This window comes from Octopus bimaculoides, chromosome 18, assembly GCF_046866305.1.
Source record: "Octopus bimaculoides isolate indiv1 chromosome 18, ASM4686630v1, whole genome shotgun sequence".
Taxonomy (NCBI): domain Eukaryota; kingdom Metazoa; phylum Mollusca; class Cephalopoda; order Octopoda; family Octopodidae; genus Octopus; species Octopus bimaculoides.
In genome coordinates, this window is record NC_142945.1 from 377,705 (window position 1) to 404,160 (window position 26,456).

At 35.9% G+C, this 26,456-nt stretch overlaps 1 protein-coding gene across 28 annotated transcripts in view; it reads left to right on the forward strand.

The window, feature by feature from the left end:
• LOC106871672 (peripheral plasma membrane protein CASK) overlaps nucleotides 1-26,456 on the forward strand; it is a 522,259-nt gene that overhangs the window by 131,587 nt on the left and 364,216 nt on the right. For all 28 annotated transcript variants that reach the window (XM_089365572.1, XM_089365579.1, XM_089365562.1 and 25 more), the window contains 4 exons: nucleotides 15,201-15,313; nucleotides 19,959-20,064; nucleotides 21,327-21,404; nucleotides 22,004-22,179. In XM_089365572.1, the coding sequence (XP_089221698.1) occupies nucleotides 15,201-15,313; nucleotides 19,959-20,064; nucleotides 21,327-21,404; nucleotides 22,004-22,179 (473 nt within the window). The remainder of the gene's footprint in view (nucleotides 1-15,200; nucleotides 15,314-19,958; nucleotides 20,065-21,326; nucleotides 21,405-22,003; nucleotides 22,180-26,456) is intronic.

The window sequence follows — 26,456 nt, forward strand, 5'->3', positions numbered from 1 at the left end:
TACAGCCACAAAGACACACATCTGACAGGCTTCTTTCAGTTTCCCTCTACCAAATCCACTTACGCTTTGGCTGGCCTAATGCTGTAGTAGAAAACACTTGCCCAAGGACTGAACCCAGAATCCATGTGGCTGGGAAGTAAACTTCTTACCACACAACCCTAACCACCTCTGCCTCTGTTAAATATTTCTGTTGTCCTCTTTCAAAAAAGTGCAGGCAACTCTACATTCCCTTTATCTTGGCACAGCCATCTCACATCACCGTCCACTCTATTATTTTCAGGAAAATTTCCATTTATCAAGATTAGCAGATAAAATATGGAAGACATGTTGATCTGTTTTAGTGTGTAACAATTTTGTCTGCAACAACAAAAACTTATTTATGATTTGATTTGCCTCAATAAAACGAATAAATAAAAGTCATTATGCTTTTGTTCTCAATGTCAGTTGACTCAGAAGTTTCTAAAACAAATTCTCAATTCCAAAACTGAATTCTATAAATTCTCTTCAGCTGACATTGTCCATAGTTTGTCAATAAACTTTATTATTTGACAAATGAATTTCTTTTTATTTCTTGTTCTGCTTCATTTCTTAATATTTTAGACATCTTGCTACACAAAGAGACACAATAACTGACTTGCATAGACTGAGTTCATTTCTTTTTATTTCAACAGAAGAGATTTGTGGCTTCCCATAGATTGTTCCTCTTCTTTTTAAAAATGATTTCTCTGCTTCAATTGCTTTTTTGATGAACTTTTGAAATTATTTGAATATTGACGTTTAGTCTATGTTCTTCGAATTCGCTTGGTACCTTGGCTTTGGTCAGAAGTTTATCACACATAACACACAAAGGGAAACATTAGTTTTTTTTTCAACATCCTTCCTTTCATTTGCTTCAGTGTGAATGGTCACCGTTAATCATCGCCCAGCCACTGCTAATAAATCTGTCCTTTGTTAATGAGGATTAAGTGTCTAAAAACATTAAATAATCTTTGACTATTTTAGGCGCCAATACCTCACACTGCCTTACTTTTAGAAACCGGACATATTCAAGCGAATCTTGATAAAGATTTCTACATTCCGTTGAGAAATCTTTGGCAAGAAATAAAATCTTTTCTTTAATTTAATTGCTAACTTAAAAACCTGACGGCACCACACACACACACACACACACACACACCTTTTAATGAAACAGTGTCTTAATTCCTTCATTATTGTCATTATATTCAACTTATTAAATTTATATTGGTTTTAAATTTCATTTTTCTGTTCTTGTCATTTTCTGTTAATCAACCATAATTAATTGAAAGATAATTTTATGAATTTCTGTCCTGATGTCACTTCAGGCTACAATTTGGTTCTGTTGTACTTTCATCTCCTCCTCATCCTCCTCTGGCCATATTCAGCCAGACCAAAGAATTGAACTTGCCAAAATGACTTTCCAAAGTCATGAGTCAACTACGTCTATCTCATACATTTGATCAATCTGCTAGAAATAGTGACTAAGAAGGAAAAAGAAAGACTGGTTAAAGAGTGACATAGAGAGAGAGAGAGAGAGAGATGATGGTGGAGATGTGTTGGGACATATCCCACAAAGTACAGTGGGTGTGAATACAACTGGCAGAGAGGATTGGACAGGGTGAGTGAGCAGGGAGGGATAGAGGGGTATGTTTCATAGGAGTGTGATGGGAGATGGTTAGACATAGGGCAGGGGTAACTATGGCAAGTGGGTGGGGCTATAGTCGGTATGTGAGGGCTCTCCCAGGGCAGTCTTTCCTATAGCTGGCATTATATATTGTTTTAACAATAGAAGTTGGACTTCAGATGCCGTTTTGAAGGGCAGATGCTGATCCCATGTGTAATGTCTCCCTAATTCTTCTGACATGCTCAACATTTTCTATGGATTTATGTATGCATGTGTATCTACATGTATACAGGCATGCATGTTCATATGTATAAGTGTGTGTGTGTGTGTCTGTTTTTTATATGTGTGTGTGTGTTGTCATACATATGTTCTCATCTATTTACATAATTGTCTCAGTCTATTTCAAATTTCTGCTGCAATAAATATTTTCGCCTCAACTTTCTCTTCTTACATTCTTCATATTCTTCGTTTTATAAATATTTTTAGTTTTGCTGTTATCCTTCTATTACCACCACCACCACCACCACTGCTACCATTTCCACCACCACCACTGCTACCATTTCCACCACCACCACAATTGCTATTGCCACTGCTGCCGCCACCACCACCACCACCACCACCACCACCACCACCACCACCACCACCACGACCACCACCACGACCACCACCACCACCACCACGACGACCACCACCACCACCACTCTGGTTTCGTTCAGATATTAAAATCCTTGCTTTATCAGTGTTTCTCTTCTATTGCATAACAATTATTAGTTACAGCCATAATTAACTTGCACTTTGTAATTAGCTGAGAGCTTGTTTCCAACTTTTTAAATTTCTCTCAGTGAATGGATTACGAGATTAAAAGTGTTCATAATTTCCAGTTTCAAAATGATCTTATTAATTATATAGACGTGTGTGCATGTGTGTGTGTGTGTGTGTGTCTATATCTATATATTATATATATATATATATAGCCGTTGAGGTGTGTTTCAGTATATACATAGATATACATGTGACTGTTAATAGTTGTGTTTATTGTGTGTGCAAGTGTGTGTGTGTGTGTGTGTGTGTGTGTGTGTTTACGGTGTGCAGCTGTATTTTGAGTTAAAACAGTTGGTGTTAATTGATGCTGTTTATCTTCTAACATTTTCACAACTATGGACTGTTTGAGTGTATATTTTCTGATGACTCTCTATGATGATATTGCTTGTAATCTAAAACAATCTAAGCCAAGGTAGAACAAGATTAACCCCCCCCCCCCCTGCAAGGCCTCATGTTTGGCCATCCTCTTTTATGAATGTTCTTTCTGTTTGTATCCATTGTTCATAAAACAATGATATACCTGGACTTTTTCCTTCAGGCTTAGATTACTCTTGAATTCCTAATTTATAACATCTGAAACCTTAATGGGCTCACTTCATTTGTATCACTCATTCATTGAACTTCTATGAATCTCTTCACATACAATTCAGTACAGTTAGTTACTTGAGAATATTACTAATTCAAACAACCTTCATATGTCAGACTATTGCTTTGTTCTGTAAAAGAATTACCAAATCTGCACCTGGTAAGACTCTCAGATTCTAGGTTGAGTGATTGAATGATGAAGAGATATTCTGATGAGGGTCACTTGTAATCCACCCCCCCCCCCCAAATGGTTTTGCAATGTCTTGCAGAACAACCTACTCGAATGATTTGCATATTGTGATCCTTGTACATTACCTCATTCTATCCATCAAAATCATTTTCCTTGAACAGGTGCGCACAGGTGTACCACGCATCAGGTGACAAAGTGATTACAGAGCAACAGGAGATGAAGTGTTTTGCTCAAGAACACAATGCACTACTTGGTCCTGAAATTGAAACCACAATCTCACAATCATGAGTAAAACACCCTAACCACTAGGCCATGCACCCTCTCTGATTAAGAGATAATCTATCATTTAATCCTCATAGTCACTATTTGAGTTCAATTCCTGTTGAAGTAGATTCAAAACATCACAACATTCTGTCTCGCTCCCCCTCAAAGTGTACAACCCTGAACCAAATTTAAAATTAATCTCTGAAAAACTGAAATTTATGAATTGTTAATTTTATTAGAATCTGACAGTTTTGTTGAAGTCTTTTCGACCAATCAGTCTTTTCGACCAATCAGTCTTTTCGACCAATCAGTCTTTTCGACCAATCAGTCTTTTCGACCAATCAGTCTTTTCGACCAATCAGTCTTTTCGACCAATCAGTTGTGACCGAGAAACAGATGTTATGGTGCTTTATTAATCAATAAACTTTGATCAAAGTGAATTCTTTGATCTCACCTCACCATTTATTTGGTGATTATAAATGTGTATCAAAGTAAACTTTACAGGGTTTTTGTTTTTTTACTGGTTCTCTGAGACTTTGTTAAATGTCAACAAATGATCCGCATTGTTGTTCTCTCTCAGGAACAACAAACAACAAGTATTTGTTGACATCAGCTACAGATAATTAATACACATTTATAATTATCCATATATAATGTTTAGTAAACTGATTTATTGGGTACTTTTTTTCCCTGTCACCAAGAGCTGTAGCCTTCCATTGGACATTTGTTTTTTGGCAGGGGTAGCGAGTGGGGGTATTCCTTCCTTCACTTTTATTTCATTCCTTCTCTTTTCTCAATATTTTTCTTCACCAGTTTTCCTAATTACTTTTCCCTTCATTTTTCTTCTCTAATTAATATTTGTCTCTCAGTTTCTAACTCATTGAGTTTTACTTTTCTGTTTAGAATTTCGTTGAAGTTAAGGCTATATCAGGGGGTTGGGGTTTGGCTGTTGGCGTGTGCTAATAAATTTGCTTCCCGACCACATGTTTCCAAGTTCAGTCCCACTGCATGGTACCTTGAGGAAAAAGCCTTGTGAGTGGATTTGGTTGATGGAAACTGAAAGAAGCCCATCATATATATATATATATATATATATATATATAAATTGCTTTCTCATTAGTAATGCTTTTTCTTATCTATATACATAAATGTGATTCTTCTCCCAAATAAATTGCACTTCATATTCAAGGCTCTGAGGAAGCTATACTATTTAAAAAAAAAATTTCTTTTTGGTTTCTGTGTTCTGTAAAAGACCTGCAAAAGTTTCAGCCCTTTAACATCCAGATTATTCTGTCAAATCTGATGCTGAATTATTCATTGTTTTGAATAAGTGATCTTGTAACCTCAAGATTTTGATGATGTGATTGTTTATCTTTAGAATGACATTGTAGGGTAGGTGTAAGAGGCCAGACCTGGCCATTTTCAATGTAAGACAGGTGGAATATTTGGGCCACAGATATGATTGGTTGAAATGCCAAAGGGTTAAAAGGAGAAAGTGATAACTGTGATGCCCAGGCCATAAAATGGACATTTTGGGGGGAATTGAAACAGAGAAAACTATTCCCCCATTTATGATAGCATGATACTTCTCAGAGTTTTGTCAACCAAAATAACAAACAAAATTGTTAGCCAACTATTTCATTCTAGAACATACAGTGAAAAAAAAAAATGGATGAAATAAATTGAAATAACTTTATAAAAAAGAAATCATTTTTTTTTTCAGTTGAAAATGTTTTACAAAAAAAAAAAATTATTTCATAAAATTTAATATTTTCTAATGTTTTGTGTTTGTCTTTATAAAGACATGACACAAGCTCTTGCACTGTCACCAATCACATATATATATGATATATTGGTCTTTTTAAAAGACTTTAGTTTGAGTTTTTTTAACAGCTTTCTTATATCTTTCATAACAGAATTTTTTTAAACCTCTAATTTCTGTTGACATGGTTAACACAGAAAACTCACGTTTTTTTTTTACCATGTTAGTCTCTCTTCTGTCAATGTCTCTACTGTAAAATATTAAGTCATATAAAAAACCAGATCACACACGCATACGTGTTTATATATATATATATATATATATATATATATATATATATAACTGATATTACATCTGTTAGATTAAACATTTTTTCCTCTCTTTTTTTTTTTTACCCTATCTGTCCTGTCACTATAAAATATGGAACCAAAGGTTAGCAGTGTGGAACCATTCAATGAGAAATATCTAAGAATAATTAATGTTGACCAAAATATTTGACATTTTAACTCAGTCAACACAGTTTGAGAATCTCTTTGTAAATGTAAATGATTAAGTTCCAACAAGGATGTGTAACGAGCTGAAGGGACATTATCTCATCACTAATATCTATTAGTGACTGAAGAGCTCCAAGTCGGTCCTAATCAAAGACACTCCAACTATAGCCACCCCATTTTTTTTAGAGGTATCTAAAGACTACATTGTCTTTTGTGGTTTTTATTTAAAATAGTAAGCATGATCCTCTTAGCAATATCGTAGGACCCTGGATAAATCATTGCTCTGTTTCCTGTACAACTTATTTGTTAACAGCAAACCACAACATAAATAGACTAGAATTAGGTCCCTAGACTTGTTGGGCTCCTTGATCTTTTCAGCCCCTAAACTTGTTGATTCCCTGGGCAACTGCCTAATGTGTCCATACCTTAAAACAGCACTAATGGTAGGATGTGATAAGAGGAATGTTTGGCTGCTATTTTTAGTTGGTGAAATTCCCTTCATACAGGCTTGTTTGTTGGCTTCTATATAACAGTGTATATTTATGTTGGCTTCTATATTAACGATGTATGTAATGTTGGTTTTTATGACAACCATTGTTTAATTTTATTCTTAGTGACTACCTGACTGTGGTTGTCTGACAAAGGCCTTCTCTAGTTCAATGAATATTCGGTAGAGAGGCTGTGTGGCAAAGAAGTTTACTTTGCATATATATATATATATATATATATATATATATATATATATATATATATATATATATTTTTATATATATGGGGTGGGGTGCATTGATAGTGAGCTAATTCAAAACAAATGTCACAGAAATACAAAATGATGTTTTGTTTGTTAGCCTTCTTCCATGTCTGGCCTTTGTTCTGTTTATGTTTGAAGAATTAGGGAAAATATTACCTTACTTGGAAAGAGGTGATGTAACAGGAAGAATAATTGGCTGCTGCAGGCTGGTGACAGGAAGAGCAATTCATTGTCTCAATAAATTTCACCTGACCTATGCAAGTATGGAAAAGTGCACACACACATGTATGCATGTGCACACACACACACACACACACATTACAGTGGTTGGCATTAGAAATTGCTGGTTGCTTTTTTTCATGCCACCAAAACTAGTGAGGTTACCGTGTAGCTTGCAAGACTATTGTGTGTGTGTGTGTGTGTGTGTGTGTGCGACCTTGCTTTTGTTAATTTGAATTTTACACATTTTAAACATTGATTTTTCAGTAATAGATAGAAAATGTGAAGAGTTATTGAATTAACTGTATATTGCAGTGTTTTTGGATTGGAGTTATTTCCAGATTAACTTTCAGTAAATTTGGAACTAAAATATATTTCTCACAAATCTGAAATTGTTATCTTATCCAAGACACACACACACACACACACACACACACACACATATACACATAATGGTGTGGAATGACCCCCATCAGTATGCTCAAAAACAAATAAAATAAATAGATACTAAAAGAGCATACAATAACTTGGTTCCATTGAAATTCATTTACCCTCGGCTCAACTTGCTTTTTGTCTTTTATGAGGTTGATAAAATAAATAAGAAACAGTCAATATGATTCACAAAAGTTATCAAAGGCTGTGCTCCAGTGTGGCCACAGTCTGTTCCAATAAATAAAAGACAGTAATAGATTTATAAACCAATTTAATGTTTTAGTCTTGGCTTTAAATTCTTTAAATAATGTGATAAGGGACATTGCTCCTGGGTCTATAATTGTGACTGAGTTGGACCCATCTTTGTGGGGTGGGATGGTGGGGTTCCTGAAATGTTTTCACATTTGATGTTTTGAGAATCTGTAGGATCTTGGTGCTGTTATTGTTTCTGAGTTGGTAACATTTTGGAAAACTGATTCTTATATTCTGACAAGAATTGTAAAACATTTTTGAAGTTGGAGTTAGAATTTATGAAATTAGTAACAGAGACTGTTTACAGGTGAACAGAAGAACATAATATTGATTTTGGTGATAATATTGGTTTGAATGAGTTTTCAGAAACCGTTTTTGTAGTTCCTATCAAAATATCTATTCATTCAAAGAAAGAGAAGTTTTGCTGGAATTTTGTCAGAATAAAATAAAATAAAATGAAAAAAAAAAAAGGGAAGTAAAATAGAAGTTCACACTGCAAGTGTTTATTTAGGTCAGAAATAAGACTTTTAGAAACATATTTATGACTTCCATTTTGTGATTGCATGATTCACACGTACACACACACACACACTGACAGACACACATACATTATCACATCCACACATTATGTCAAGCCTACATTTGTTATCTCCCCCCCCCACTCAGTATCTTTAACCCTCCCCCCTCCTGTCTCTCATTTCTTTATCTCTCATATCTGGTTGCACCTTCACTTGAGAGGTTGTCAAGTCCTCAGCAGGCAAGATTAAAGGCTTCACTTGCCCCTCTTTTCCCCACTTCCCTCTTATTTATCTCTGTTGAAGGTATACTGAGGAGGTAGGGGGGAGCCTTTTGTTGTGACACTGACATTACTTCGAGTTCATGGAAAAGGAGGGGAGGGAATAGTGGGGGGGGAGAGAGATGAAAAGATGGAACAGTAGGTAAAAGAAGCAACAATATGATGGTAGAAGCAGAATGATAAGGGGTGGGGGGATGATGAGCAATAGCAAAGGTGGGTAAATGAATGGTGACAAGACAAGTGAGTCAGGAGAGAGAGAGAGAGAGAGGGGGGGGTGACTGGCAGTTTAGAAATGATGAAGTCTCAATAGAGATTGTATGTATAAACAGTTCACTGTTGTCTCTTATATATGGTTGTTGTGATGGGTAAGGAAGATAGAATGATTTATACAGTGGTGGTCAGTAATAGGAAGGGCATCTAGTCATAGAAACAACATATAAGCATCCAACTATGAAGGAAGCGAGTCCCAGTAAGAACTGAGCTCTGATGATTTTTCCATCCCACATCAGCATCGAAAGTGGACATAACATGATGATGATGACAATGATGATGACGGTGGTTATATACAGAGAGATACAGTTCTGACCAAAAGGCTGGATACAAAGAAAAATTCATTGTTTTTTAAAAACTAATTATCTATTCCAATGTTTGTAGCAAAATTAATTTCTATTCCCTGTAATTAGAAATATCATTTCATCATTTAATTAACATTTAAGATACTGCAAGTCACATCAATATTTTACATATTTATGGAAAGGTTTTCTAAAACAAAGGGTTTGAACTGTTGCTGGCAATGGAGTCATTTTTAGGAAGATATCAGCTTAGCTAAGTGTGTGTGTGCGTGTGCGTGTGTGTGTGTGTATGTGTGTGTGTGTGTGTAGAACACTGGTAATCAGTTGATCAGGTTGGTGTGCAACAAAGGCACTGAAATGGTGCATGATCTCTCCTGATGATCTCCTAAGCCCTCTCGACTTCCAATATGTGGAGCTTTTAATTAATGACATTTGCATCTGCAAGTTATTTGCTAATTGTGTGTGTGTGTGTGTGTGTGTGTGTGTGTGTGTGTGTGTGTGTGTGTGCGTGTGCTGTCAAGCTGGAAGGTGAAACTTGATGTGTGTGTAAATTGTCAGGATTTGAGCTCAGATACTCAGATAGTCACTGGAACAAATACCACAAAGCACTCTATCCAACACTCTGCCGACTCTGCCAGTCAAATGGTATTTTATCCTTGGAAGGCTGAGACTTCAGTGGGATTTGAATTGAGAATGTCAGAATCAACAGGGCATTATTTCTTTCAGTGCTCCACTGACTCAGCCAGGTTCATACTTTTGGATGAAGTAATGCAAACTTTTAACATTGGCATCAATCTATTTTTGGAGGTGGGTTTGAATGAATGATTTGATTGACCCCAGCACTTGACTGGCTCTTAATTATATTAACCCTGGAAGAATAAAAGTTACACACACACACACACATTATTCACACACTTACATCTTAGTGTAAATTGAATTACAAAGAGAAGCCAAACAATATATCGCTAAAATTTAATTAAAATTTCAACTTAGTGTTGTGATTATTAAATCATGAGATGTGAAAAATTGAAAATATAAATAAGGCAGAATCAATTAAGTGGAGATTTCCACAGAATGGAACATAACTGCAGAGAATATATCTACCAAATTCCAGAATAATGTAATCCCTTACCTTTACCCTAAACCCTAAACACAATTCTAGAGACCCCATAAGAAGTGTTTCAACTGCTTTTATCATCTCATTAACAATGTCTACCTACACATATTTATGGGTCCAGCATCTAACAAATATTGTTCTTTTTCTGTATTCAGATTGCTTCTGGTCCCCTAATATCAACATTAATCTCCAACACCATTGACCATTCCCCCAATGCATCAAGCTGTTCCTGAAAAGACATGCATAAAAATTGTCAAATTTAACCCAGGCACCTTATATATATATATATGTATACAAAAATAAGAGGAATGACCAGCAAAAGTGGACTCCTATATGCTAGAAATAGATGCCGAATCATCTAACCATGAAGAAATATGTTCTCAGTAAAAAATTAGCGACACAGCAGACTGTAAAAGGGCAAGACAAATGAAAAAATACTAAAAAAAGAAAAGAAATGATTAACCTACGTACCATGGTTTCACCTGTTAAAATTTACGGTATTTAAATAAATATATTCTCAAACCGGTTAATTAGCTGCAAAAATTTATTAACTGGAGAGTTATTTCCGGCCTTAGCGCGCCAGATTGAAGACATTTGAAGGGATACATTGAATGTAATTTGTAGAACTCTACACGTGCTCCATTTCGGGTGGACGTGTTATGTCTAGTTCTGGAAAATATATTTTTAAATCGACAAACTACGCTGATGATCCTGCAGATATTTACTTACGTAAATTTTAACAGGTGAAACCATGGTACGTAGGTTAATCGTTTTTTTTTTCATTTGTCTTGCCCTTTTACAGTCTGTTGTGTCGCTAATTTTTTACTGAGAACATATTTCTTCGTGGTTAGATGATTCGGCATCTATTTCTAGCATATAGGAGTCCACTTTTGCTGGTCATTCCTCTTATTTTTGTATGTAATTTAATTTTAATCTTCGGATTTTTTTAATATGCTAGACCACTGGTTTTAATTGATTAATATCAATTTTTACCCTTATTAATAAATTTTATATATATATATATATATATATATATATATATATATATATATATATGTGTGTATATATATATATGTGTATATATATGTTTGTGTATATATATGTATGTGTATATATATGTGTATATATATGTATATATATGTGTATATATATGTATATATATGTGTATATATATGTGTATATATATGTGTATATATGTGTATATATATATATGTATGTATATATATATATATATATATATATATATATGATTGTTTAGGTGTGTGTTACTGAAGATATTCATAGTTTACAGTCAGATTCATTAATTACCTTGGCCTTCTAATTAGTTATCAGCATGTTTTATTACCGATGCACATCAGTGCCAATTTACTGATAATAAAATATTGATGTTATTGTTGATGATGATGATACATCTAGGTTGGCAGTGGTGGAGGATGGTACTTGTAACTCGATTCAGTTAACCTCAGTTTTCAATTATTGCCACAGAAGTTATCAATCTCTCAGATCTGATATCTAACAGCAACTACTGGGATTTGAACTCACATGCGAGCTAATGATGTCACCAAATTTCTTAGGATACTTAGCACAACACTTCTACCATTTTCTCTTCTTACAACAACAACAACAACAGCAACAAACACCAGCTGTGATACAAATTGTATGCCACACATTCTGTGAACATAATTAATTGAACCAGAGACACACTGTGATGTGAATTAGTTGTTAATTGAAATGTTAAAGAAACAGTTGAAGAGAAAAACTTATTAATATTTTACACACACACAGACACACATGCACACACACATGCATACATATACACATGCCTACACATCTGGTATAGACCATAGAGGAATAAAATGATGCAAAATATTCTCCAATTTCGTTTTGTTAAAATGTTTCAAATATCAAAACCTTAATGGAGACTTTAAAAGCAATTGGCTTTTATAGACCGTTTTTCTGGTTTCGTGGTTATTGACTTTGTAGTGCCACAGCTATGAAACCGGTCAGTCTGACTATTTCACATGAAAAGGTCAATCTAACTACTTTATACATGAGATCAGTCTGATTCTCTGTAACGTCAGTCTAACTTCTTTATATAAAAAGGGAGTCTACTTTATGAAGGGGTATCAAAAAATTCCCGGACTAGTTCTGTAGTACTCCAACAGATGGCAGCACATGGTTGTGTGTGCAGTGAGAGCTAGCAGTGACCTTCGTGAGGCACTGTGCCGAGTGACATTGCTGTGTTTACTTTGTAAGCCGTGAATTTTGTACTTTTGTGATCACATATGTCTGCTGTAGTTTGCGATTTTGTCGAATTTTTCATTAAACTTTGGAAGTCTGCCACAGAGGCATCGAGCATACTTCAGCAAGCTTACGGGGAAGAAGCAATGGGTCGCACGCAATGCTTCAAGTGGCACAGGTGTTTCAAAAATGGAAGAACATCCCTGGAAGACAATGAGTGACCTGGAAGGCCTACCATGAACATCACCCTGGAAATGTTGAGAAAATTTGTCAGAGGACAATCAATGATGTTTTGAAGCGTTTGAGGGAGGACAAAAGGACAAAAGATCTGTGGAGTGCTTGCTAGCTGTCGATGCTTATTCACTTTTGAATAAGCTGACCAAAACAGAGTAAAAAGAAATCTTTGATTAACTGAGACTATCCATGTAATGAGTTAACCAAAACTCCCACTAGGGATGTTTAAAATCTGTAAAATAATAAGCATTGAGTGGCAATCTACTTGAAACCTATCTAATATTTAGTATGGGTCTTCTTGATTACAGCAGGGTGCCAGGTATCAGGAGGTGACAAAAGACCAAGATGACTGGCATCTTGCTGTACTTCCACGGCAGAAGTGTTAAGGCCACTCCCCACCACCCTTGTGAAGAGGATCGGCCTACAAGAGTCCTGTGCTGGTGCCATGTAAAAAGTACTCGTGCCAGTGCCCCTCATACGGTGCCTCATAAAACCACCCAGTAAACTCTGTGAAGTGGTTGGTGTTAGGAAGGGCATCCAGTTCTAGAAACGATGCCACAACAGCCACAGAAACCTGGTGCCGCTCTCCAGCTGGCCAGCTATGTTTAAACAGTCCAACCCATACCAGCATGGACAACGGATGTTAAAGGATGATGATGATGATTTAGAATATAAGAATATTCCTGCAGATAGTTTCTCTTTAGCCATGTTGCTGATAGAGAATAGTTAGATCCAAGAATAATTCTAATTACTTTAATGAAACGGTGTGTGTGTGGGGTGGGGTTCAGCTCCTCTAATTATAACGAAATAACAGCCACACTTCATGGCATGGTATGTGTGTGTGTGTGTGGGGGGGGGAAGTTGCTATGGAGTATGTGAGTAATTAAGAATGTTGGGGGTTTGGGTGGGCCATGGCAGGTGGGACTGAGTAACTTCCTATGAGTATAGGGGTCAAAATCCCGAGGCTTGGAACTGATTAGTCCTGAAACTAAAGGACTGCAGAATGTCTGGTGTTGTTTGGAAAAGGAAGAATTGAGGCTGAGGAGAAATTGTCTTCAACCAGGGGAAAAGAGAATCAAAACCCATTGTTGTTGTTGTTGTCATTGATGTTATTGTTGCTGGTGGTGGTGGTGTAGGAGTTGGAGAGAGAGAAAGAGATTGGTAAGGACAGAACAACATGTTTAACTGCTATTACTATGCATGCTGCTGTTACTACTTTTATTACAACCACCACTACTACTGCTGCTGCTACCACTACCATCACCATAAACACTACTACTACTACTACTACTACTACTACTGTGAGCATACAGTCATGTCATTGGGACTGCCAGTCAGCAGTTGAAAGGAATGACCTGCAGCCGATGGTAGACACATGCAGGCTTAGCAGCTGATGAAGAAATTGTCTTTCGGCTGAAGGCATACGAGAAGAACAAAATTAATATATATATATAGCTTTATATATGAGAATGTATGTGTTTATTCGTGTGTGTGTATGTGTGTGTGCATGCATGTTGGTCTTACTTCTTAGCCTCTTTATTGTAACCATTCAATTTACATGAATCGAAATGAATCATCAAAATGAAAAATCTTCATTACTATAATTATTTCCAGTTTCATCCTCCAGTCCTTCGTCATATCTGCTACTCATTCATTACAACCATAATAACCATCTTCATGCCATTCCTTATTTCTCTCTGCAGGATGCTCCAAGTTATTTTGGATTGAAAAGGAAAACTGTTGATCTCACAAGAGACTGGTTTTCTGCAAGAATTTCTTTCAATTATGTTAAAGAGTTGTGCTTTCTTTTTTATATGTTGTTTCTTCATCATTTATTATCTTTTTATTTTATTTTATAGAAGTACTCTTTACTCTAATTGAACAAATTGTTTTTTTAAGTGAAGTGTAAAATCACTGCTGTGTTATATTGCAGAATCATAAAACCTTTGCTAACATAGAAAATTGGGCAGCAATAGTGATGATTAATGAGTGACTGCACACATTGACATCGTCATCCCCCCCCCCTACCCACACCTATTGAAGTCTTCAATGGAAACAAACTAGAAATAACTCGACATTTATAATAACTGACCTCAATTTTATGTTTTAAAAATTATTTTTTAATGACTTCACATCATTATTCATTATTATTATCATTGCCAATTAATTCTCTCACAATGTGTGATAGTTCTAAGAATGGAACTGGTTGAATCTGGTGTCGAGAGCCAAACTAAAAGACCTTGCTCTACTTCTGTTTATATTTGTATGTATAAGCAGTTTGCCTCCCAACCACATGATTCCAGGTTCAGTCCCACTACATGGCACCTTGGGCAACAGTCTTCTACTACAGCTTCAAGCTGACCAAAGCCTTGTGAGTAGCTTTAGTCAGTAGAAATGGAAAGAAGCCTGATGTGCATACGTGTGTGTGTGTGTGTGTGTGTGTGTGTATATATAATCATCATCATCATCAATCATTTAATGTCCATTTCCCCATGCTGGGATTGGTTGGGTAGTTTGACTGGCTGGGTGGTTTGATTGGTTGGTGTGTGTGTGTGTGTCTCCCACCAGTGCTTGCTGACTGGTGTTGATGTGATTATATCTGCATAACTTAGTGGTTCGGCAAAAGGGACCAATAGAATAAGCACCCGGTTTTAAAAAAATATGAAGCACTGGGGTTGATTTGTTTGACTAAAATTTTTCAAGGCATTGCCCCAGCATGGCCACAGTTTAATGATTGAAACAAGTAAAAGAAAGATATGTTTGTATGCATTTATATAAAAAAAAAAAAGTGATATTTATGTGTTTTTTTTTGTTCTCTTTCTTGAAGGGGTCCATTCAGTGTGGTACGAAGATGTGTCCATCGAGAGAGTGGACAACAATTTGCTGTGAAAATTGTGGATGTTGCCAAATTTACTTCCAGTCCCGGTCTTAGTTCAGATGGTAAGTTCTAAGTTTGATTAAAAGACCATATTGTATTGACTTTTTAAAATCGATTGCTGGATAAATCTTTGAATAAATAATGTCTTATGTAAGTGTATTGTTGTTTGGTCAGGAGATGGCTGTAGCTGGACGGTTGGCTGTCAATAGGTTTTCATCCATGCAATCTAGCTATATCAAGAACAACAAAATCAATAATATTTTCAGAGTTAAATCAGAAAAGAAGTATTTAACAAGTGGTTATGATATCATGTGAGGAATAAATTATGTTAATTTTTTAACTGTATTTGTTGTCTAGTTAGGTGTACATGGTTATACTAGTGATGGCAGGAGCAGCTCTGGTGTGTTTCTGCTTTTGTATTCATGTACGCTTGTCTGCTGGTCACTGTTCACCAGTTCAAGCCTTGTTACAGCAATTGTGAAACTCAAGATTGCAGCTCATCACTCTTTCATTGCCTCAGTCTGCTGGATTGACAGAAGGTTCAATATCTTGTTGAGTAGCTCAAGTGAAGTGTGATGAAACAAATGTGCTTAAAGAATAGTCACATGTTTAGGTCACATGATTTCATTTCTAGAGCCCCCAACACCTTCTGTTCCCAGGTTCAGTGACTTGATAGAAGCTCCCTTGTTGACCCCTATTAACACAAACTTTTATTTCCTTATTAAGAGAAATCCATTCATTCAACAATAACAAGCCCTTCAAACATGTTATCACAATAAAAAATAAATCAATGAGATTTTATTGATTTCTCAATTATTATTGATTGTTTCTGTGACATCAACCTTTCAAACAATCTACTCATCAGTTATAACACTGAAACTAGATCTCATTATATATACAGTGTTGGGATGGCTCTATATACGTGCATGCATATATAATGTGTGTGTGATGGGTGTATGTATATATATATATATATATATATATATATATATATATATATATATATATATATATATATTTAAAACATTAATTTGATAATGAAATCATGGTTTTTTTATCATTTTTTTTCAGTTTTTGTTTTCATTTCACCATTATGTTTTTTTCTCTGAAAGAATCAATTTTCTGTTTAGGACAGAATGCTACCATGTTTGTTTGTTTGTTTTTTTTTTTGTATTATTGCAAATTTTGAAGTTAATTTAACAGGTCAGTATAATTACAATTGTAAGACAAATGTGAAGGGATCAATTTGAAAAGGTTCTATAGCTTTGATGGGTCCTAAGATGGCAACTGGTAAAAGACTGACAGATCAGGATTGGATTAAGGAATGGTAAAGCTGAAAGAAGTGATAGACTATGTTGTAGATTATGTTGTATAAAAATCTATTTAAACTCTGTGTTCATGAAGGACAATAAAAAAAAATGATGTTGAGGAGTGAAATGGTAAACTACCGTTGATGAAGAAGATTTAATTGGTTAAATTGAAGATTGTGGAATCATTGATAGGTATTAGTTAGAAAATAAATTATTTTCCTGTAAACATTAACAACATTTTATCTGTTAGTCTGCCATTCTTTCTGCATTTTCAAATTCTTTCCATGTCTTTCTCATTTGATTTTAGTTTCTTTTCTCTATCCTTGGCAATTAATAACTCTTCAGCTTTAATTAAACTCATTTTACACTTTTTGAACATCATTACCTCCATCAATTGATGTGTGTGTGTGTGTGTGTGTATATGTATGTGCATGCATCAGAGATGTCTTATCCTGCCTGGAAGTTGTTTGTATGTTGTATACACTTTTAATCTGTGAACATCACACACACACATTTGTGTGTGTGTGTGTGTAAATACAGCCACATGCACACATGCAGGCTACGCTGCATGAACACAGAGTCTTTTCTATTTGTTTCTATCTATGTTTGTATTGAAGCTGTTTCAGTCTGAAAATCATCTTGAGGCATCTAAAATCAATTTATTCGTTGATCAGTTTTCCTGGAAGCCAAAACTGAACTTATTTTTATTATCTCATTGATTCTAAGGATTACTTCTGACTTATCACTAACAAACAGTTACCTTAACGACACATTAGCAACAACACTTCAATTACTTAGCTCTCGTTTTCTCTCTCTCCCAACTTAAACATCTGTTTAATAAACATACTTTCAACACACATCTCCTTAAATCTCTTCTTTTTAATGAAGTTCATTTTGTTTCATTATTAAACAGGTTAATTTTGCATTTCATTTATGCTCCATGACACTCTCCTACTCTCAAAGAATCCCATCTATATTTTACTGTTTATTGACTTAGATACACTCAACCAACTTTCTCTACCTCTGCCCAAACTGTTTACACTGTTTCTATTACACAACAAACTGAAAACATGGAAGCTGCCAATACACATCAAATGCACTTCACTTTTACTAGCTCCTCCCCGTCCTCCTCTTCCTCTCACCTTAATTCCACTTTGCTTTCTGTATAATATGCTAACATCTCATTTTATAGCTGAAGCAGCGCCAGTTCCATGTTGGCTTTTCTTTTCTCATTAATTTACTCGCTTTTAAGAAACCTTTCATCTTGAAAAACAGCAACATGCTCCAATTCACTTTGGAATAAATCATGGAAACAAATGTTAGCCGTCTTCGCAACTAAACTGGATTTCTTTAGAATCAAACACAGTTTGGGGATTTAAACCTGTCAATAATTGCAGCTTAAAGTGGTGGATATTTTAGACAGAGGAAATCAGATCGTTACACCTTAACACATGTAACTATGGAAACACATTAGATAGCTTCTACCATACATTCGTAACTATGGAAACACTTTAGATAGCTTCTACCATACATTTGTAACTGTGGAAACAAACTAAATAACCAGACAAGTCTGAAGATAATTTGGTCAGCTGTAGACTTTATGTTTCTATATTGTTTTTTGTTTCACTGTATTTGAAACATTTTCAATTAAGAACAGAAACCATTTTTTTTTTTTTTTAATTAAAACATTGCAAAGAAGTTTTATATCTCAAAATGTGTCCTCCCTGAAGGATAGCCTCTGTCTTCAGAAACATATTCTATTCTTGTTTGTCTGAAGAATGGGATTCCAGAAGCCAGTTCGCTGTTCAGCTTAACGATTTGTATCTTATTTCTCATTGAGAGAATGATTCTGACTAAATTGAAGTTTACTCTCCGTGTTAATAGCTATGTCGGAACTGTATTTCAAGATGGTTTGGGTTGTCACGTTAGTGGGAACCAAACAGAATACAACCGGCATGGAATTAAGAATGGATCCATATATCTTAGGTTGAAATATTGACAATTCCACTGAATACCAGGAATATTTTGATGAAAATGGTGAAGTAGGTGATAGTTGATTCTAATTTTCTTTGTCTTATCCCCAACTTTACTTGTACAGGTGAATTAGGTGTATTTCACAGTCACCACTGAGGTCACCTGGTTTACTTTGGTATATAATTATGGTTTTCAAGTAATACACTTCACCTGTGTGACCTAGTTTACTTTGACCTCTGCTACAACAAATTGCTTTTTGTCCTCTCACACACAGTTGAAACAATTTCTGACAAGATCCAAAGAAATCACCTTTTGAAATGGTGCATGTAATTAACACTTTGCTTAACGAGACACTGAATGAACTTCAGTTTAGTTGTCACTAGAATTGGTAGAATTACTAATCAAATCTCACTCTTCTTGTCTCCACAACAAAATTTTGCTTTATCAAACAAAGCATCAATGCTTGACATAAGGTAGATAGATGCACACACATGCATGTGCGCGTGCATGTGTGTTAAAAGGATCAAAGGGTTTTCTTGTGTCTTAGGCTCATGTCAGTTTCCTGGATTCTGTGCCATATATATTTCCCCTCCCCACCTGGATGGGGCATGGGTCTGTCACAGCATGACTCATTTCTGCTAGCTGAGTGGAAATGGTGCAAAATGTGAAACAAAATGTTTTGCTCAAGAACACAACACAATGCCTGGCCCAGAAATCGACATCACAATCTTATGGTCACGAGTGCAGCACCTTAACCACTAAACATTTGTCCAAGATTCCATGCAGTAGGATTGAACCTGGGACCTTGTGGTTGGAAAGTGAACCTTTTAATCATTTGGTCATTCTGTACCTACACGTGTGTGTGTGTGTGTGTGTGTGTGTGTGTGTGTGTATATGTGTATGTTCATGTGTGCATGTATGTGTCTGTGCAAATGTTCACATTCTCTGATCACATGGTCCATGTTTGCTCTTCTCTTCTGTCATTTGGTCGTCCAGTTGGTCTGCACTTTCAATGATGTGTGGAATGAAAATCTTCCTTACTTCAAAAAAAATCCTTTAAGGGTTAGTGACAGGAAATGCATGCAGCAGTAAAACAATGCTTTAATGATATTTCTTTGTCTAACTCATGCTCATTTGAAAGAAAAAAAAAACAAGTGATTAATGATCTCTAAAACTGCTAAACAGACAAAATTATAGGAAAATCATCTCATGACTTAGATTGGTCCTGGTATATTACTGGTATTTGTGCATATCTTAAAAGTCAAAGTGAACCCCTAGCAGGAATATAACATTGTAAACAAATATAATCCCCTACCCCTTCTAAACATTTAGTTTATTACCTTGCTGATGTTTTCGATTAAAAATTGAAAATCGATAAATTTTATTGATGACAGCATTGAATAATATTTGTGATATTTTTCAGATTTAAAAAGAGAGGCCAGCATCTGTCATATGTTAAAACATCCTCACATTGTTGAACTACTTGACACATACAGTGCTGATGGAATGCTTTATATGGTTTTCGAATTGTGAGTTCTGTGTTTCCTTTTCTATTGATTCCTCTGAATATTTGTGTTTAATTTTTTTTAACAAGGTGTGGAGTGTAGGGTGGGGGGTCAGTGTTAGATTGTTTGATGACTGCAGATTTAATGACTGTAGATTAATGAGTTTTACCATTTACTTGTTTTCTATTTTCAAATGAATGTTTTCTGTGGATGTTTTGACACTAATAATAATATCTCAAAATTTAAATTATTTCCACATCTTTGTTTATTACTTTATCATGACAGAACATCATTAATAATGATCTGCAGAATATTGGTCTAAATATTCCATTTTCTGTTGGTTTAGAGCCAAGTTCAAATATTGCTGCAGTTACTTTTACATTCCATCATTCTGGGATTGTTTTTGTTTAACCCTAGGTAGACCCTGTGGGAACAAATTTATGATCAAAGACATTCCAGCTATGACCATACTTTTCTTTTTCAAGTGAAGAGTACCTAAGCTCACATCATCCAATGTGTTCTTTCATTTTTGAAGATAGCAGGGTATGCTTTGAGGGGCGTTCAGCTACTATTTCTAACAAGCCAACTGACTGCATAGATGCACTTCCATTGGCTCATTTTAAGGTTGATCACACAAATACCAGTAATATTCTGTATAAGAGGAACATTAGCCACATCAGCTCATTGATCTTGAAGGACTCCTAAAGGGCCCTGAACACAGCCCCAACATTAAAACCAATCTAAGAAGGTAAAGGAACTGACTTCACTCCTTTCTTACAAATTTGGTGGAAAGGAGAATTCATTCTTTGTTTCACCCTTTTGTGTCTGTAGGTGTATTTAATAAGGTTTGAGAAGGGGTCTTTACATAGCATTACCATTCCCATGAGTTTAATAGGGATCATGCTGTGTATTCACCTCTATCATACACCGTTCAATATTAAAAGCAGAGCAAGGTGATTGAGTCTCCTGTCGAGAACTGTTTCCCTCTCGGTTCCTTCTTACTTAGAGGAGGATGTGAACTTGATGCTGTGTCCTAACAAGACATTGTTAATCATACTCACTTGTTTGACATATTCCTTCTGTCATTTATGGAGTGTCTGAGTTGTGGTGCCTAATTACAGCTAAATGTACTGAGCCACTGACTGCATTATGGGTCCTGTGCGGCATAAGAAACTAGATAGGGGCCATAGACAGACCACCTTTCAATTCTCTCATCTTCCCTTCACTGTTTTATCTCAAAATTATAACAATGAACCTGCTATTTATTTAAATTACATTTTTTATAGCATGGAGGGGTCAGATCTGTGCTTTGAAATTGTGAAGAAAGCTACTGCAGGTTTCGTTTACAGTGAAGCTGTTGCTAGGTAACTAGTTTTTGTTGCTATTTTTGTCACAAATCCCATGCAAACACACACAAGCACACACACACACACACACACACACACACACAAATAAACAAACAATGAATCCTCTGCTTTTAGCGAATAAACTCTATTACAACATCTTGTTGAGTATTCTTTCATCCATTTGTACATCTGGTTGGGTGTGTGTATGTATGGATGTCTGTATGTCTTCTGCATATAATATATATATATATATACTTGCTTGTACGAATGCAAAACGAGTTACATTCACTTTCTCTCTCTCTCTCTCTCTCTCTGTTATGTGTGTGTGTGTTTGTTGCATTAAGGTTATTATTTAAAAGGAAGACAAACAACAAAATATTTACTGATGAGGAGACTCAATACCGAAAGTTGAGTCAGATTTATTATAAAATTTGTTTGACTGAGAACTAAAGTTTTGCCTGGCAGCACTGTCGGCCAGGGAATACAGTCCCACTCAACATACATTTATAATGTGTGTGTGTGTGTGTGTGTGTGTGTGTGTGTGTGTGTGTGTGTGTGTGTCTGTGCATTTATTTGATATGCGTATACACAGTTATTATTCCATTCTCTAATTTCAGTCATTATATGCGCCAAATGTTGGAAGCTTTAAGGTATTGTCACACCAATGACATCATCCATCGAGATCTCAAACCACATTGTATTTTGTTATCGACTCGAGAGAATTCGGCCCCTATCAAAATTGGAGGATTTGGTGTAGCAATTCAAATGGATGAGACTGGCAAGGTTTCTGCAGGTAAGAACCTGTTAAAATACTGTATTTCTACCTGTATAAAATATGTTGTTACGATATAATACAATATTGTTACTATATAAAACAATGTCATTACCATATAAAACATGTCGTTACTGTATAAATTATGTTACATAATTAAAGGGGAAATTCTTATGAAACGCTGGTTTGGTCTTGTGTAACACTGTCTGGGGAAAAATATAAAATGATGACTGTAAACTGTGGATTACAATAAATTGTTGGATTGAAAATTTAATGAAATACAAGGAATTTGGTAGAAATGGAAGGAGTGGAACACAATTTCTGAATTTATTGTTATTGGGGAACAAGAATAGATTGCAAATTCAGAACAACCAGACAAAAAACAGTAAAGTCTCAAACTTGATATAACAGAGATTTCTCTCAGAGATACGCAACCACAATATTGGTAGAGCATAGGAGAGTGGGAAGGTGGGGTTGTATCAATACTAGACTGGGACTTTATTGATGCTGGAGGGGTGTTAATTGTGGGATTTGAACTCCCAGCTTTTAGGAACGAGACTTAATATTTCTTTAAGCATTATCTACAGCCAATTGTAATATTCTATTAGTAATCAATAAATATAAAAGCAGTCATGTACTGGGGGTAGATACTGGGGGTAGATACTGGGGGTAGATACTGGGGGTAGATACTGGGGGTAGATACTGGGGGTAGATACTGGGGGGTAGATATGTCCCAGTTACTAAGTTATCAATAATGAAGTTAAAGCATTAACAATTTGTCTTCCCACCAGTATTGAGTTCTTCTCCAAGACACTCACCTTTTGAATGACCTAACTTTAAATAGGTACCATGGGTAGGTACAGCTAACATTTTGTATCATCAATGCTCTCTGTGATGATGATGATGATACAACATGCTAATGTCACCCTTTGTCAACTGTCACAGGGCAATGAAGTGCTGGTCAAGCCATATTAGACGTTTCACAACTCTATGTGACCATGACTGACTTACTGTTTCCTTCGTTTAAAAACCATTTTCTAAAAATTCTATGGTAATGGGGGGTGATGTGAGAAGGATTTGTACAGAACGAACATGTTGGAAGTACTTTATGACTAACTTGACAGGTGGACAATGCCTACGTAAGTCAGAACACACAAGTGGACATCCACTGTGTGTGTGTGTGTGTATGTATGTGCGTACATATATTTATGTACGCACTCGCATATATGCATACTGGTGCTTGCTGTGACATGAATAAATTTTTTAAAAGTTAACTATTTCACATATAAGTTTTCTGGAGTCCTCCTCCTCCTCCTCCTACTACTACTACTGCTGCTGCTGCTGCCATTATATTCCATAGACTTCTTATATCATCCCAACCTAACTGTCGTGTTCATACTTGTCAATCATTTATGAAGAGGTACAACCCAAAAATACGAAGCAGAAGAGGAGGAGAAAGAATGAGATTCGGTTGACTTTCTTCACCTTTTTTTCTTTGTTTTGTGATTTCTGGCTGACTTGAAATAAAATTATTGATCATTTGTGCTTACATCAAAGATTTCTAAAACCTTTTCTCACATTCATATATACACGGGTAGGTGTCTATGTGTGTGTGTGTGTGTGTGTGTGCGAGCTTGTGTGTATGTGCATGTGTGTTTGTGTGTCTGTGTGTGAATATAGGTATGTGTTTGTGTGTGTTTCTGTAATCCTGTTCTGTGTTATTTGTCATCATTTCTTCACTTAAATACAGCAAATGTGTTTTATTTTTTATTTTAAAATTGTTTATTATTATTGTTGTTGTTGTTGTTTTGGATTCCTTACGTGATTAAAATGTCAGCATATTGCAGTGATTTTTGAATTAATCAATACCTGCTGCTTCAATATGGGAACTGTCATGTCTATAAATACATTCCTTCTTGTGTTCGTTTCACATACACACACACACACACACACACACTCTCAGAGGAAAGCTTGCATGCACACTGGTGCAGAATTGCATCCTTGAAACATGAACGTGTATTTATATATACACATATATATATACACATGCGTTCATGTTTACATGCACATCACACATTCACCTTGTCACACACATATGGACATAGCACAGATATGCATACATGCCATCACATGCATGCACCCTTGACTCACATACACCCACACATGCACACCATCATATTTAATGTCTGTTTTCCCTGAAAAGGATGAGTTCAGTGGCTCATCATGGGTTGTCATCAATTCTTAGATGGATTTATTTACTCCTAAACACTGATTCTCAACCATTTCCTTTGCTTTCCGTGGCTGCCTTCCCTTCCTGTCTCCAACCATTTTACAAACTGTATTGGCTGCTTTTTTTAACGACTCCAACACCAAAGGAGGTTTCAATAATCTTCAGAGAAACAGAATTAAAGGGAACTTCACAACTTTATTCTTCCTCTGCTCATTTCTCTGTTCTGGGGACTGGGTATATTTTTAAGGCACCAATAATGGAGAGGATGGGGTCTTGTGCACCATTCACCTGTTAAGAAAATGCAGTGGTTTCCATTGTAGCATTATCATAGAAGATGGCATGCCTTGTACATACACATATCTATCTATTTATCTATCTATCACTATCTATCTATCTCTATCTATCCATCCCCCCCCCCACGCACACACACAGATATATCTAAAATGCTAATTTTCTGATAATAAAAACTATCATTGATCAATTCCGTCGACCAAACATTCAACCAAGCAGTTCTTTGATCAAACTCTTGTAATTCTCTGTTCGAACTACAATGAAAGGAAGGTGAATCTTTTGTGTGGCGTGAGATGACAAATACAGGTTTATTTACTGCACTTTCATTACTGAAGAAATAAAAAAAGAAACAAAAAAATTAGTTTCTCAGTATTGATTTCTAAGCTGATTGATTATAGATGATCACTAGCTTTATTGATTTTCCCAGCAATTCTTCTTATCTTATCTCACTTCTATGATCTGACTTATAATCCATCATCATTATCATCATCATCATTTAACGTCTGCTTTTTATGCTGGCATGGGTTAGACAGTTTGACAGGAGCTGTCCAGACTCCAACTGTCTGTTTCGGTATGGTTTCTATGGTTGGATGCTCTTCCTAATGCCAACCACTTATCAGAGTGTGCCTTGTGCTTATTATGTGCTACTGGCACCGTTGCATTTGCCACAGTACTGGCATGAGTGCCTTTTACATGGTGCCAGTACCTGCAAGACAAAGACCTCTCGTCTGGAATAGGGAGCACGACCATAAAAGACATGCCTAGGTCGATGGAAGACAGTTTGATGTCTTATCAAGTCCAGCTCCCTTGTCAACTCCTCAGTGAGACCCGGTGTCTGAAGATCCTTTCTCACCACTCCATCCTCCATCCCACATATTCCTGGGGGATACCCCTTCCACAGGTTTCTTTCTCAATTAGAGCCCAGCTCCCTTCATCCATACACATCTTATGACCCAACCAGCGCAGTCTTCTCTCTTGCACACAACATCTGATGCTTCTTATAACCACTTTTCCTCTTAACTAATTTATGCATTGTTGTGTGTGCACACTGACATTGCCCATCCATTGGAGCATGCTGCTTTCGTTTCTTTCAAGCTTTCACAAGTCCTCTGCAGTCAGAGCCCATGTCCCCTTGCCATGTCCCCTTGCCATGTCCCCTTGCCATGCAGCACAGCTGTACATACACAGGCATCATACAATCTGCTTTTCACTCTGAGGGAGAGGCCCTTAGTTACCAACAAAGTAGTAGCTCTCTGAACTTTGCTCAGCCCCTTTGTATTCTAGCAACTATGCTTTCAGAACATCTTCCTGCATTGCTAACTTGGTCAGTTAGGTAGCAGAGACTATCAACTACTTCTAATGATCCTCCTGAGCCCTTGAGCAAGTCTCTTCTCTGCATATTTTTAGTGCTTGTTCTACCCATATATTTGCCACACACACAGACTATTTTTGTCTGTTAACCTTCCTATGATATCACTACTCTTCTGTGTCCAAAGCTTACACTGAGTACAACATCTACGTCATAGCAGAAGTGTCTTATTTCTTATTTCAACATCTTACATCATTGCAGAAATGTTTTATAATTCATCAACATTCAGGTAACTTTCACACTTCAATGTTTTTGAAGCTTGTTAAAAAGTTTTGCTTTTTTTTATACAATAAAAATATTGGAAACAGAAATGATTCTTTTATAAAAAAAAAATATTCAACTTTTTTTTATCAAGTATTGAACTTTTTTGTTAAATATTCATTTTTGATGAAGAAATTTTAAAGAAAT